The 14,415-nt window shown below is 39.6% G+C and overlaps 1 protein-coding gene across 8 annotated transcripts in view; it reads right to left on the minus strand.

Moving 5' to 3' along the window:
• Positions 1 to 14,415, minus strand: part of LOC126262309 (FK506-binding protein 5) — a 202,809-nt gene that overhangs the window by 99,396 nt on the left and 88,998 nt on the right. For all 8 annotated transcript variants that reach the window (XM_049958861.1, XM_049958854.1, XM_049958857.1 and 5 more), the window contains one exon: positions 13,593 to 13,664. In XM_049958861.1, coding sequence (XP_049814818.1) covers positions 13,593 to 13,664 — 72 coding nt within the window. The remainder of the gene's footprint in view (positions 1 to 13,592; positions 13,665 to 14,415) is intronic.

Genomic DNA, 14,415 nt, shown 5'->3' on the forward strand with positions numbered 1-14,415 from the left:
ATTAAAGGATCCATCTTCTCAAATAAACCAGTGAATCTTGAGCGTGTATGAGCAGTTTCACATGCAAACATCATTTCTGCATTGATAGTCTTTTAATAGTTTAGCAATATTCTTCTACTCCAAAGAACTTGTCAAGGTGCTTTTGTGCTAGGATATGAACTGAAGAACGTATTTTTCAGCAGCTAACTGTTGTTTTAAAAGTCCCTCTAGGTGGAAGCCATCTAGAAGAAATAGGTCTCATAAAACAATGACCCAGAAGTTTCATATCTGATTGTATTTTTTCAAAATCTTCCCAATGAAATTTTTGGTCATCAAAAAATTATAGAGAAACAACATCATCTCTGAAGCATTTTCATCAAAATCTTGTAATTCCTTGTGGAATGATTTTGGATTATGTGTATGTTGGATGTGTCATCATCAACCAAGTGTTTTCTTCCTAACAGGATCAGAGACCCATTAATAAGACGATTCACAATTTTTGTTAACATTGGGTCCATCATAACCCATCACCATGGATCCATTACAACCCATCACTGTAGCTTCAAATGAGAAAGCTGGACATCATCCAATGCACTTTTAACTTGCAGTGTGAATGTGGCTTTACCAATGATGAAAATCTGTAAATGTCATAGCATATCAAAAGCATTTGTTTGGAATCAGACCATTACAGTTTGAAGCTCATTCTCTGTAGGTGCATTCACAGTTTCATCAAAACAAAGAGACAAATCTGCTCCTCCAATTTCACCCACTAACTGCTTTTTAAAATATTGAGTTAATACATAAATACTAAATATCTTGCCATCAACCCTGAAAGAATAAACTTAAAAGGCACACTTCCAGGGAACATTGCCTCAAAATTTTCTCCAACATCTTCAAAAACTGATTGAATACCAAAGTTCCCTCCAGTCATTTTCAAACACCAGATTAACTATGCCCTTGAAGTGGTTTGTCTAGCACACTAATCATGAATTGAAGGTGTAGCTCCAAGAGATGAAATCCTGCCATCATTGGTACATTCACAACGAGGTGAAGACAAATGTAGCTGTGAAGAACTCAGTTTCACTTAACATTATTCTCTGTGCTTCCACGTAGATGCATCCTGGTGTACAGAGCTAAGGCCAGTGCTAATTTTGGTGACTTCAAAAAGAATACGACTAAACTGACAGATATACTTACTTAGGATTTTGGAGGAATTCAGAATTCATAGAAAAGTGAGGGAAATCATAAAACAATCCATGACAGAAATCTCTGAGCCCTTTGAAATAAAGACAGGGATCAGGCAAGAAGACTGATTATCCCCAGTTCTCTTGAACATCGTTGTGGAGGAAATAATGAAAACTTACGGGGGAGCTCTGAAGTAGGAAGAATATGTGGAATACACCTTGGGGAGAAAGGAAACATCTCGGAAATCTAATGTTTAGCTTTTACTAATGCCTTTGCTCTTTTAGGTAGAAACCAATAGGATGTACAAAGAATGCAAGAGATCTTGCATAAAACTGCTGGAAAAGCAAGTCTCAAAATCCTGTATGAAAAGACAATATAATGTAACTGGATGGATAAAAAATCCACTTGCCAAGTGGCAGCAGGAGAACACACATACAAAGGTATTTAGATGTGGAAACTTCTAGAGCCAATGGCTCCTTCTGGTAGGAAGTTGAAGGAGAGGGAAGAGGGGAAAGGAAATTGACTGGTGAAGTTGAGGAATCACATAGAATTCAGAAAAATCATCCAGAACGCCAAGCCAGGGAGACTTACCAGACAGAATGAGAAGGAAAGACTGATTATTGGGGACTGCACTGGGTAATACTGCATTGTATTTGACAGGGGGGAGGGGTAGGTAGGGAGCGGGGGGAATAGACAGGTCAGAAAATGAAAGATGTAGAAAACAAAGCTAGTGAAGAAAAGAATAGTTACTGTGAAGAAATGCTGAGACTGAAGAAATTAACATAAATTAAGGCCAGGTGGATGGCAAGAACCAAGGCCCTGCTGTAACACCAGTTCCCACCTGTGGATTTGGAGTTCTGAGAAACTGGAGTCTGTGGGAAGAATCCAGATGGCAAGTGTCATGAAACAGGCACAGAGATCATGGCTGTCATGTCGTAGAGCATGCTCTGCTACAGGATGTTGTGTGTTGCCAGTGTACACCCTATGCCTATGCCCAGTCATCCTGACAACTTGGTGGTAGCCATGCTGATGTAAAAGGCCAAACAGTGTTTACGTAACGGCTGGTATATGGCGTGTCATTTCACAGATGACTCTCCCTTTGACAGTATACGTTTTGCCAAATACAGGACTGGTATAGGTGGCGGTAGTACGGTGCATAGGGCAAGTCTTAAAGCAGGGATGTGCTCTCCGGAGCCATAGGGCAAGGGAGTGGGCACAGAAGGAGCAAAGGATCTGACAAGGATATTGTGGAGACTGGTAGCATGACAAAAAGCTGTTGTAGGTGTGGTGGGCAAAATGTCAACAGAATGGACTTCATTTCAGAGCATGATTTTAGGAAGTCACAGCCTCAGGAATTACGTTTTACCTAGAAGAACCAGAATATTTCAGGAATTTCATAAAATCTCAGATACTTCTGTGCTTTTAATTTAGCACTGAAATTCAATTTTAAGTGAGTTTTATAAATCACACCTTTTGAAATACTTAATAATCGAAAGCATGTTAACTATACAAATATTATTACAGATAAATTATCAGTGTTTAGAAACTGCAGTTAAACAACTGCTTATGGCTACTATATATCAGCTGGCTGAGAGGAAAGAAAAGTTGTGCCCCCCCCCCCCCTCTCTTCCTCCCAACCTGCTCACTATTAACTATCTTCCTCCCCAAACCTGGAATTTGCAAGGATTTTTAAGTTTGAGTAGCATCCCTGAGCCTTCTTGAAGTAGCTGATCAATACATTCATGACAAGGATAATTCTACATGACATGAGGTGTACTCCTAAGCAGTTTTTTGGAGGAATCAGCACTACCAGGACACAATGTGATGCCCCGGGAAATCTGCTTTTGAACTGGGCTGGTGGGGTAATTACATCCAGCGAAGGCTGAAGTGGGAATGGCGGTGAATTGTGATAAAGAGTCTGCATCTGAACAAATATATTAGGCTCTAATGCCACGGCTGTATGGGAGAAATGTCCAGCATGGAAAGGATGGCAACTGTCAAAATGTAAATACTGTAGTTTGTTAGTATGCTTAATGTGATTAGAAGCGAGGATGAAATCAATGTCAAGGAATGGCATGAGATTTGGATTACATGTGAAGGAAATAAGGTTTTCACCAAAGCAGCATGATTAAATGCAGATGTAGGCCTGAAAGTGAGACCCTTGGATGACAGATGTAATTCAGGATGAGACAGTACCTTAGATGAGAGATTGAGATCACTGTACTGTCGTGACTTGTTCTTGTGACCATAAGTTCTATTGGTCTGTGAGGCAGTGATGAAGGCTGGTTTGTAAGAGAGAAGCGGTGATTGAGGGTGTGGCTGTTTAGGGAGCTGCAGAGGGATAGAAAGGGAAACACCCCTGTTGAGGTAGCTTAGGAGAAGGCTTGATAGCTGCTTGAGGTGAAGTCTGTCTTGCTGATGCAGTTTGAAGTTGGCTTGGTGGGTGACACCATCCAAGGAAACATAAGGGGCAGACAACAGCAGGATTTTGTAGAAGGAGAGAAGTTGGATGGAGTGGAAATTGACAGATAAGGCATATATGTCACATATTAGCTGTGTAAGTGCAAAAGACTGCAGTATTTGAAACTATAAAAGAGGCTTGTGTAGAATAGGATTAAATCCAGAAACAGCTACCTTCAGTGTTAGGCATTTGGGAGAAACTCCCAGGGACAAGCAGGTTTCAAGAAACAGAATGTTGAACATTTGTTTTAATAGTGCAAAAGCATATTTTCAAAAGGAACAAATGTAATATGTGATCTACATGAATATTCTGCAAATCACATTTAAGTGCCTGGCACAAAGTTCGTCTAACCATCTTCACAATAATTCTGTGTTATTGCAATCTTGTACAGCACTTGGAGAAAATGAACACCCATATCTTTCCGTGTGAGCTCTGATTTCCCTTGTTTTATTATGATTATTTCTCCCTGTGTAGTTCAATGTCAACAAAATATTTTCACATTCAGAAGTGAAGGCTGGTGTTTGAAATTTCATGAGAAGATTCTGCCGCAGCAAAAAATGCCATTGTTTTAATAATGTCCATCCCAAATCCTGTATAATTTCAGTGACACTCTCTCTCCTATTTCATGATAATATCAAATGTGCCGTCCTTCTTTGCACTTTTACGATGTATTCTGTTCATCCTAACTGGTAAGGATCCCAAACTGCAGAGCAGTATTCTAAAAGAGGACAAATAATCATAGTGTAGGCAGTCTCTTCAGCAGATCTGTTAGATTTTCTAAGTGTCCTGCCAATAAAATGCAGGACACAAATAAAATCCCCACATTTTCTATGTGTTTCTTCCAACTTATGTTCTTTTTAATTGTAATTCCCAGATATTCAGTTGAATTTACAGTCTTTAGATTTGACTGATTTATCATGTAACCAAAGTTTAATGGATTCCCTTTAGCACTCATGTGGATGACCTCACACAGATATCTTTTCTAAATCATTTTACAATTTGTTTTGATCATCTGATCACTTAACTAGTTGATAAATGACAGCATCATCTGCAAACAACCTAAGACGGCTGCTCGGATTGTCTTCTAAATCATTTATATAGCACTTGGGGATGCCAGAAATACTTCTATTTTACTTGATGACTTTCCGTCATATTACGAAGGATCAAAAAAACTAAAAGCAAGTGAAGAAAGACGAACTCTGAACTCTGCAGGTGGGAACTGGGGTTACAATATGTCCTTGGTCCTTGCAACCCACCTGCCATAATTTACAATACTTTCTTTGGTCTCAAGCATTCCTTCACCATAACTATTCCTTTCTTCACTCTCCTTTAATGTTCTATATCTTTCATGTTCTGACCTGAATATTACCACCTCTATCACATGCAATGCACTTAGCTTTCTGCTTTTATTAAATCATGCATGGTGTTTTGGCAGTAATCTCTGTCTTTCATATAACCATATTGTCCACCTTTAAGCTATCAGGTTTTCAAATCTTGCCCGGCACAGTGCCCAACAATCAGTCTTTCCTCCTCATTCCATCCAGAATGTCTCCCCTGATTTGGAGTTCTGGGTAACTTTCAAAATCTTCCCATTTTCTAAACATCACAAGTCCTCTTCCTTAAACTTCAACCCTTCTGCCAGAAGAAGGGCTCTAAAGCTTGCAAATTTCATTATCTTTTCATGGGTTTGATCCTGCTGTCATTTGGTAGGTGGAACTTTTATCTATCCAATTAAACAATATTTTAAAAAATTGGTTATTTTCATTGATGTACTACTCCGTGTGGCCATCCCCTTGTCAGTCTTTATGGTCATCTATCTTGTTCAAACTGTCATCCTTTTTCAACCTTATGTGGTAGTCCATTTGTTTATTTATCTGTACCACCTATATTAACCAACATCTTGCCCCTGCATCTTTTTTAATATTGATTTCTGTGCATGTAAATGGGTCCATTGGTATTTCAGAATTTGCACTTTGGTTATGGTTTAATACACTGCAGGGCCTTCTCCCAATCATATTTATTTGCAAATTTGGCAGCAGTTTTCTTTCCCACCTTCCACTTAGGGCTTGCTTGTATGCAATTATTTCACTTTTTTGTGTATTTGTTTTTTGCCAAACCTCTGTGGTCGACTTTTACTATTGTCTCCTGCATTATTTTATTTTCTGAACACAGTACATTAATTTTTCCCCAATGACTTCCTCTTTCTGTTTGCCCTGTTTTTAATTTTTTTCTTGTTTCACGACTTTTCCAACTGATTTTTTTCCCATCATAATTTTTTCATACCATATAGGCTACTTATCTGGCAAGAAATTCTCACCCACTCATTACCTCTTGCTCAACTTAGTCTGTTCTCACAATTTTCATACAAATTTTTCTGATCTTTCTCCTTGCTTTTCTTCCATTTTTCTATCTTTTTCCAAACACTGCTGCTTCTTTTCTGCCACTCCTACCATCTCTAACACTCCAAACCCTCCTCTCTTGTGATGATGTATCCCATAACATATTACATTTGTTCCTTTTTAAAACATGCTTTTGCACTATCAAAACAAAGTTCAACATTTTGTTTCTTGAAACCTGCTTGTCCCTGGGAGTTACTCCCAAATGCCTAGCCCTGAATGTCCCTGTTTCTGGATTTAATCCTACTCTACACCAACCTCTTTTATAGTTTCAAATACAGCAATCTTTTGCACTTACTCAGCTAATCTGTGACCTCTATGCCTCATCTGAATATTTCCACTTCAACAGACTCCTCTCCTCCTATAAAATCCAGCTGTTATCTGCCCCCCATGCTTCCTTGGATGGTATCATCCACCCAGCCAACTTCAAACTGCAACAACATGACAGACTTCACCTCAAATAGCTATACAACCTTCTCCTAAGCTACCTCAACAGTGGTGCTTCCCTTTCTGTCCTTCTGCAGCTCCCTAAACAGCCACACCCTCAACCACCACCTCTCTCTTACTAACTGAGCTTGGCTAACCAGCTTTCATCATTGCCTCACAGATCCATGTAACTTATGGTCACAAGAACAAGTCACAACAGTACAGTGTTCTCAATGTCTCATCTAAGGCACTTTCAGCCTGAATTATCTGTATTATCCAACGCCCTCATTTTTTTGGCCTACATCTGCATTGAACCACACTGCTTTGGCGAAGACCTAATTTCCTTCACATGTAATATCAATTGGGAATATCACTTTGCAACCCAAAGCAAAAACCTTTCCAACAGCAAAACTGACACTGAACCCTGCCTTGAACAGCTCCAACCACAATCCCAACTTCATCCCCCACCACCACCTTAGAATCATTCGCTCCAAGCCTTCCAAGAATTTGTCGCATTCAGCATTGCTTCACAACCCTTCCTCAGGTCCCTACAACACGACCATAATCTGTCATCTGCTGAACTTCAGGCTCTTCAATCCCTGAAAACTGATGACTTCATCATTATCCTCCCACCAGACAAGCAATCTACCACTGCCGTACTTGACTGTTCATAGTATGTACATGTAGTTCTATGCCAGCTGTCTGAAACCTCTATGTACAGCATCTGCCATCAAGATCCTGTCTCCGTGATTCAAACTGACCTGCAGTCCCCCTTAAAATCTTGGGCCACCCACATCCATAGAACTTTTTACCCCATCCAAACCACACTCTCACACATATTACCATTTTCTTAAGATCCACAGACCCACACACCCTGGCTGTTTCATACATCTACATCTACATCTAGGTGGATACTCTGCAAATTGAGGTGCCTGCCACAGGGTTCATCAAACAACCTACAAAACAATTCTCTATTATTCCAATCTCTTTCCATGCAAGCTTGATTTCTCTTATTTTATTATGATGATCATTTCTCCATTTAGGTCAGCGTCAAAAATATATTTCTCGCATTTAGAGGAGAAAGTTGGTGATTGAAATTTTGTGAAAAGATTCCTCTACAACGAAAAAAGCCTTTGTTTTAACAATGTCAACCCCAAATCCTGTACTATGTCTGTGACACTCTCTCCCATATTTCCCAAAAATACACAACATGGTGCTCTTCTTTGAACTTTCTCAATGTCTTCTGTTAATCCTATCTGGTAAGAATCCCAAATCATGCAGCAGTGCTCCAAAAGAGGATGACAAGCTTATTGTAAGGCAGTCTCTTTAGTAGATGTGTTGCATCTTCTAAGTGTTCTGCCAATAAAACACAGGCTTTAGTTCAACTTTCCCACAACATTTTCTATGTGTTCTTTTGAATTTAAGTTGTTCGTAATTGTAATTCCTAGGTATTTAGTTGAATATACGGCCTTTAGATTTGACTGATTTATCATGTAACCGAAGTTTAACTGATTCCTTTTAGAACTCATGTCGATGACCTCACACTTTTCATTATTTAGGGTCAATTGCCAATTTTTGCATCATACATATATGTTTTCTAAATTGTTTTGCAATTTGCTTCGATCTTCTGATGACTTTACTGCATGATGAATGACTGCATCACCTGGAAACAACATAAGACAGCTGCCGAGATTGTCTCCTAATTCGTTTATGTAGATAAGGAATAGTAGAGGCCCTATAACATTACCATGTAGAATACCAGAAATCACTTCTGTTTTACTTGGAGGCTTTCCATAAATTACTATGAACTGTGACCACTCTGGCAGGAAATCATGAATCCAGTCACTTAACTGAGACAATATTCCAGAAGCATGCAATTTGACTATAAACCACTTGTGTGGTACAATGTCAAAAGCCTTCTGGAAATCTATAAATATGGAATCAATCTGAAATACTTTGTCAATAGTGCTCAACACTTGATGTGAGTAAAGAGCTAGTTGTGTTTCACAGGAACAATGTTTTCTAAATCTGTATTGACTATGTGTCAATAGACCGTTCTCTATGAGGTAATTCAAAATGTTTGAACACAATACATGTTCCAGAATCCTGCTGCATGTGGACATTAATGATATGGATCTGTAATTTAGTGGATTACTCCCACAACTTTCTTGAATATTGGTGTGACCTGTGCAACTTGCCAGTCTTTGGATATGGATCACTTGTTAAGCGAGCAGTCGTATATGATGGTAAAGTATGGAGTTATTGCATCAGCATACTCTGAAAGGAACCTAATTGGTTTACAGTCTGGACCAGAAGACTTCCTTTTATTAAGTGATTTGAGCTATTTCACTGCTCCATGGATATCTATTTCTAAGTTACTCATGTTGGCAGCTGTTCTTAATTAGAATTTTGGAATATTTAATTCGTCTTCTTTGGTGAAGGAATTTTGGATGGCTTTGTTTAGTACCTCTGTTTTGGCAGCACTGTCATTGATGGCATTTCCACTGCTGTTGTGCAGAAAAAGCATTGATTGTCTCTTGCCGCTACCGTATTTTACGTATGACCAGAATCTCTTTGGATTTTTTTTTTCCTGCAACAGTGTTCTCACCAGTTTTGTGTACCAAGGGGGATCAACTACATCATTTGTTAATTTACTTGGTATAAATCTCTCAATTACTGTCGATACTATTTTTTTGAATTCAAGCCACATCTGGTCTGCACTTACATCATTAATTTGGAAGGAGCAGAGATTGTCTCTCAGGAAGGCATCAAGTGAGTTTGTAACTGCTTTTATGAATAGGTATATTTTTTGTTTATTTTTGGAAAATTTTGGAGTTACAAAATTCAATCTCACTATGACAACCATGTGTCCACTAATCCCTTTACTCATTTTGATGCTCGTTATTAGCTCAGGATTATTTGCTGCTAAGAGGTGAAGTGTGTCTTCATGATGGTAAAGTGGGCTCATGAACTAACTGCTCAAAATAATTATCAGAGAATGCGCTTAGCACAATTTTGGATGATATATTATGTGTACCACCAGATTTAAACGTGTTTTCCCCAACATATCAAAGATACTTTGAAGTCACCACTAAGTATAATTGTATGAGTAGATACATGTTTGAAATTAGACTCATGTTTTCTTTCAACCTTTCAGCAACTGTATCATCTGAGTTGGGAGGTCAGTAAAAGGCTCTAATTATTATTTTATTCCAGTTGCCAAGAAAGACCTCTATCCATACTACTTCACAGGTACTATCTACTTCAATTTCGCTGTGACATAAACTACTTCTAACAGTAACAAACACACCACTGCCAACTGTGTTTAGCCTTTCCTTTCGAAAAACCATTAGGCACTCCACAAAAGACCAACTGAAATCATCTCTGGCTTTAGCCAGCTTTCAGTGTCTATAATGATTTGAGCATCAGTGCTTTCTATTAGTGCTTGGAACTCTGGTACTTTCCTAACAGAGCTACGACAATTCACAACTGTTTTACTGATGGTTCCTGGATCTACGTTCTTTCTGTGTTTTACCAGCACCCTTCAAAACTCAAACCCTTTAGGTGTTTCCCCTGAGACCCTCTAATCTAAAAGCCACCCAGCCCACGCCACACAGCCCCTGCTACCAAAGTAGCTGCCTCCTGTGCGTAGTGGACTCCTGACCTACTCACAGGAACCCAAAACCAAATGACCCTATGGCTCAAGTCAAGGAATCTGCAGCCTACGTGGCCACAGAACTGTCTGAGCCTCTGATTCAGATCCTCCACTCAGCTCTGTAACAGAAGTCTGCAATCGGTCCTGCAAATGGTGAGCTCTGCTTTCATCTCACAAACAAGATTGGCAGCCTTTACTGCTTCTGTTAGCTACTCAAAACCAGAAAGAATCTCTTCCAATCCGAAGTTACACATATCATTGGTAATGTCATGAGCCACCACCTGCAGCTGGCAACAACCTGTGCTCTTCATGGGATCCAGAAGGACCTGTTCCACATCTGGAATGATTGCACATGGAGTGCAGATTGGTTTTCTTCCCCTCCTTGACAGCCATGTTCCTGAGCAGCCTCATAATTGCCTAACACTGGAGCTCCCAGCTATCAATAATCCAATCCTCTGTGAGTGCCTGGATCTTGCAGGCTAAGAGGTTTCCTCTGATACAGGACAAGCTTCATCTGGCTTATGGATTGTGTTGGTCACAGACAGCACCTGCAACTTATTTGTCAGATTAATCGGGAAGGCCTTATGTGCAGCCCCCTGGGAAGTCTTCCATCACCTGCCACACCCTGAGGTGGCCTCCCACTCGACCGTGGGTAGGGGTCAACCTCAGTGTGAGCAGTAACTGCCACCAGTGGAGACCCATTGGTGGACTCAGATGTGCTGAACATCCATTGGATCCCCATAGCTCGCCCACAACAATGATGCCCATCCACTGCAGCTCCAAACTATGTACCCGAAGCCATCACAGCCTGGAGCTGAGAGCAATGTGTCACCAGCTTGGCTCGCATCCACACACAGCTATCACAGTCCCTATCCATACTAAGGAACATGGAGAACTGCACTATAAAGACAAACAAAAGGCTATCGACACATGCTACTGAACTTTACTGTAGACACTGATGAAAATGCAGACACTGACGAAAATGCAGACATTAGTCAAGTCCATGCCACATGGTGTTGGGTCACTTCTGCTTGCTCATAGGGGCACTACATATTAGGCAGGTGTACCAGTTTCTTTGGCTCTTCAGTGTAAAAGGGCAGTGCATTGGTGGAGCTGTCATTTGTACTCAGGTGATTCATGTGGAAAGGTGTCGCGCATGATTATGACCATACAATGCGAATTAACAGACTCTGAATGCAGAATGGTAGCTCGAGCTAAAGACATGGGACATTCCATTTCAGAAATCGTTATGGAATTCAGTATTCCAAGATACATAGTGTCAAGAATGTGCTGAGAATTCCAAATCTCAGGCATTACCTCTCACCATCGACATCACAGTGACCGCTGACCTTCACTTAACGACTGAGAGCAGCGGCATTTGCATAGTGTTGTTGGTTCTAACAGACAATCAACAAAGCTTGAAATAACCACAGAAATCGATGTGGGACATACAACAAAGACATCTTTAGGACAGTGTAGCACTATCTGGCATCAGATGACTAATACTGGTGCCTTTACTAACAGCCTGACATTGCCTGCAGAGCCTCTCCTGGGCTCATGACCATATTGGTTGGATCTTTGATGACTGGAAAACCGTCAGTTGGTAAGAGCTGATTGTAGGGCTCAAGCATGGTGCAGACCCATGAAGCCATGGATCCAAGTCGTCAACAAGTCACTGTGCAAGCTGGTGGTGGCTCCATAATTATGAGGGCTGTGTTTACATGGAATGGACTGGGTCCTCTGGTGGAAATGGTTATATTTGACTATTTGGAGACCATTTGCAGCCATTCATGTTCCCAAACAACAATAGAATTTTTATGGCTGACAACGCACCATGCCACAATTGTTCGTGATTGGTTCAAAGAACATTCTGGACAATTCAAGCAAACGATATGGCCACCTAGATCACCCAAAATGAATCATACTGAACATTTGTGGGTCATAATTGAGAGGTCAGTTTGTGCACAAACCAGCAACACTTTCATAATTATGTATGGCTACTGGACTTTTGTCACCACAGTAACAGTTTTCTTGGTTATTATGTGATATTTGCCAGTTTTGGTCTTTAAAGCAAAGGTCTGGTGAAGAATATTTATTTAAGTTTCTTTCAAAAGTCTTATACAGATTTCTAGTATTGTTCACTTTGAAGTCATGGTCTATTTCTTTTTATTGGTTTTTATCCTAATTTCTCATAATATTTCTACAGTCTGGCTGCTTCCTTTATTTTAAGAAATCTTGTCCTGTTTTCAGCATTCTTGTCTTTATTCCCTTTTTGCCAAGCTTTCATGTTTTTGTCACTGCTTTATCACATTCCAGATTCCACCAAGCAGGTATTTTGATTGTTTCTTTTTGTTGTTTGAGCAAGATATAATTACACTTGTTTCCTATTTTCTGGATTTTTGGTTTACAATTTATCACTAAACTTACTTTCTTGTTTGACTTTATCAATATCACATTTCAGAGTCCTTGGTTTGATTTTAGATATATGGTGGCCAGAATATAACTCAGCATTACATTCCTTAAGATTCTGGATTTTTTGGTAGTATTCTCTAGATATTGGAAGAAGATCTACTTGAAATTACACATGTAAATTGAGATCTGGAGAGCTCCATGTCTTCTGTTTTCTAGAGAAATGCTAAAAGACACTGGATTTCATTATTAGGTTAGCTGCTCTACAGATTTCTGTTAGCCTTCTATCATTCTTGTTTATCCTTTTCTGAGCAGTGTAGTTCCCAACAATGCACCTGAAATTTTTCATAGTGCATTAAAATCCCCCAGCAAAATTATGGTGTATTTCTTTGCACTGAAATGCCATTGTCACTTTGTAGATGGTGACTCCTTATCCTGGAAGTCACTTGGTTCCCGTCTGTTTTAGATGTAATGAAAAAGACATATTTCAGTAATTTCAAGTGTACAGTTACAGGAGGTAAAGATTTTTGATAATGCAAAAGAATAGTAGAACCATCCATACGGGGTTTCCACGAAAAAGTTGCTTAGAGGAACTTCCATGACTAACCAGGAGTGAGAAGAAACTGGTAGAATAAACACTAGATTGGTTCAGTAAGTACAGTAGTGAAACAATATCAAATCTTCTGATCTTTGCATTAATTTTTGTAGGGCATCCTAACCACATACCCTTTCCACATAAGCTTATTTACAGTTAAATCTTCCATTGTTACTTTCATTTCAGTACCATTACTCCTGCTCCTTGATCCAGAGATTTATCCTTTCCTTTAGTACCCAGGGTTGGATACATCATACTCATTCAGTTTCCTCCTTTCCATTCCTCTTGAATGAAGGAAAAATTTAATGATCCAAACACAAAAATTTTAAACTCCAGAACTGAGTGTGCGTGACCAGGGGAGGGGGCGGGAGGGAGCGGCAGGGGGGGGGCTGATGATGTATACATGTGCATGTGCATTATGCATACATTCTTATTTTTAGAAAATAATAAAAACATCATCCACTTTTGTTTTGAATGATTACTTACTTTTTCTTCAGTCTTGTGTTGTTCTGTTTCCTCCTCTGCAGATATTTTTAAAGACTCCTTGGATGTGTCTGGCTGTAACAAATAACCAGAACATGCCCACAATTTCATGATTTACATCTCAGAAATGTAAATGCTTTCAAGAAAAGTAGGAACAGTTCTAAAATGAACTTCACAGCATACATCAGGTACATGCCAATATGCAAATGACATAAAGCTCTGAGTACTCAGCATTGTGTGAAGCCCCATGTGCTAAATGTCATAGCATGCAATCAAAGAGGGGATGGTTATTATGTAATTCTACAAGTATGATTACTGGAAGATCATGACAAACAAATTCACAACCAACAAATTGCCCAAACTATCACCCTTGGATCTTGTCCACTATGCCGCGCAAAAATGCAGGTGCAGGCTGCCAGATTACAGTAACCATGATAGCATCCAACATGTATGCATGCACCAGTATACAGCAGATGAGAGTGGGACCTATCCAAAAACACTACATTTTGCCACTAAGCACGCCACAATACTGCAATGTATTCTTATTTTGACCTGTCCAGTGTCAGCTGTAGTGTTTGTGCAGTATGACAGAATTGGACCAATAAAAAATCAATCGATAAATTAATCAATGAAAGATTTCACATAACCATCGTAGAGTGAGAAGTTTATGGTCCCAGTAATGGTATGCATGAAACCAGTCTAAGTAAACAGCACTGAAGTGGTGATGTTTTCACATTTCCACTTCATTTGTTGCCTCTTCATTGCATGAAACATTGTATAAAACTAACTTTTATTCACACAAGAGAGAGCATTGTTGGACCTGTGC

The sequence above is a fragment of the Schistocerca nitens genome, chromosome 6 (genome assembly GCF_023898315.1).
Source record: "Schistocerca nitens isolate TAMUIC-IGC-003100 chromosome 6, iqSchNite1.1, whole genome shotgun sequence".
Lineage (NCBI taxonomy): Eukaryota > Metazoa > Arthropoda > Insecta > Orthoptera > Acrididae > Schistocerca > Schistocerca nitens.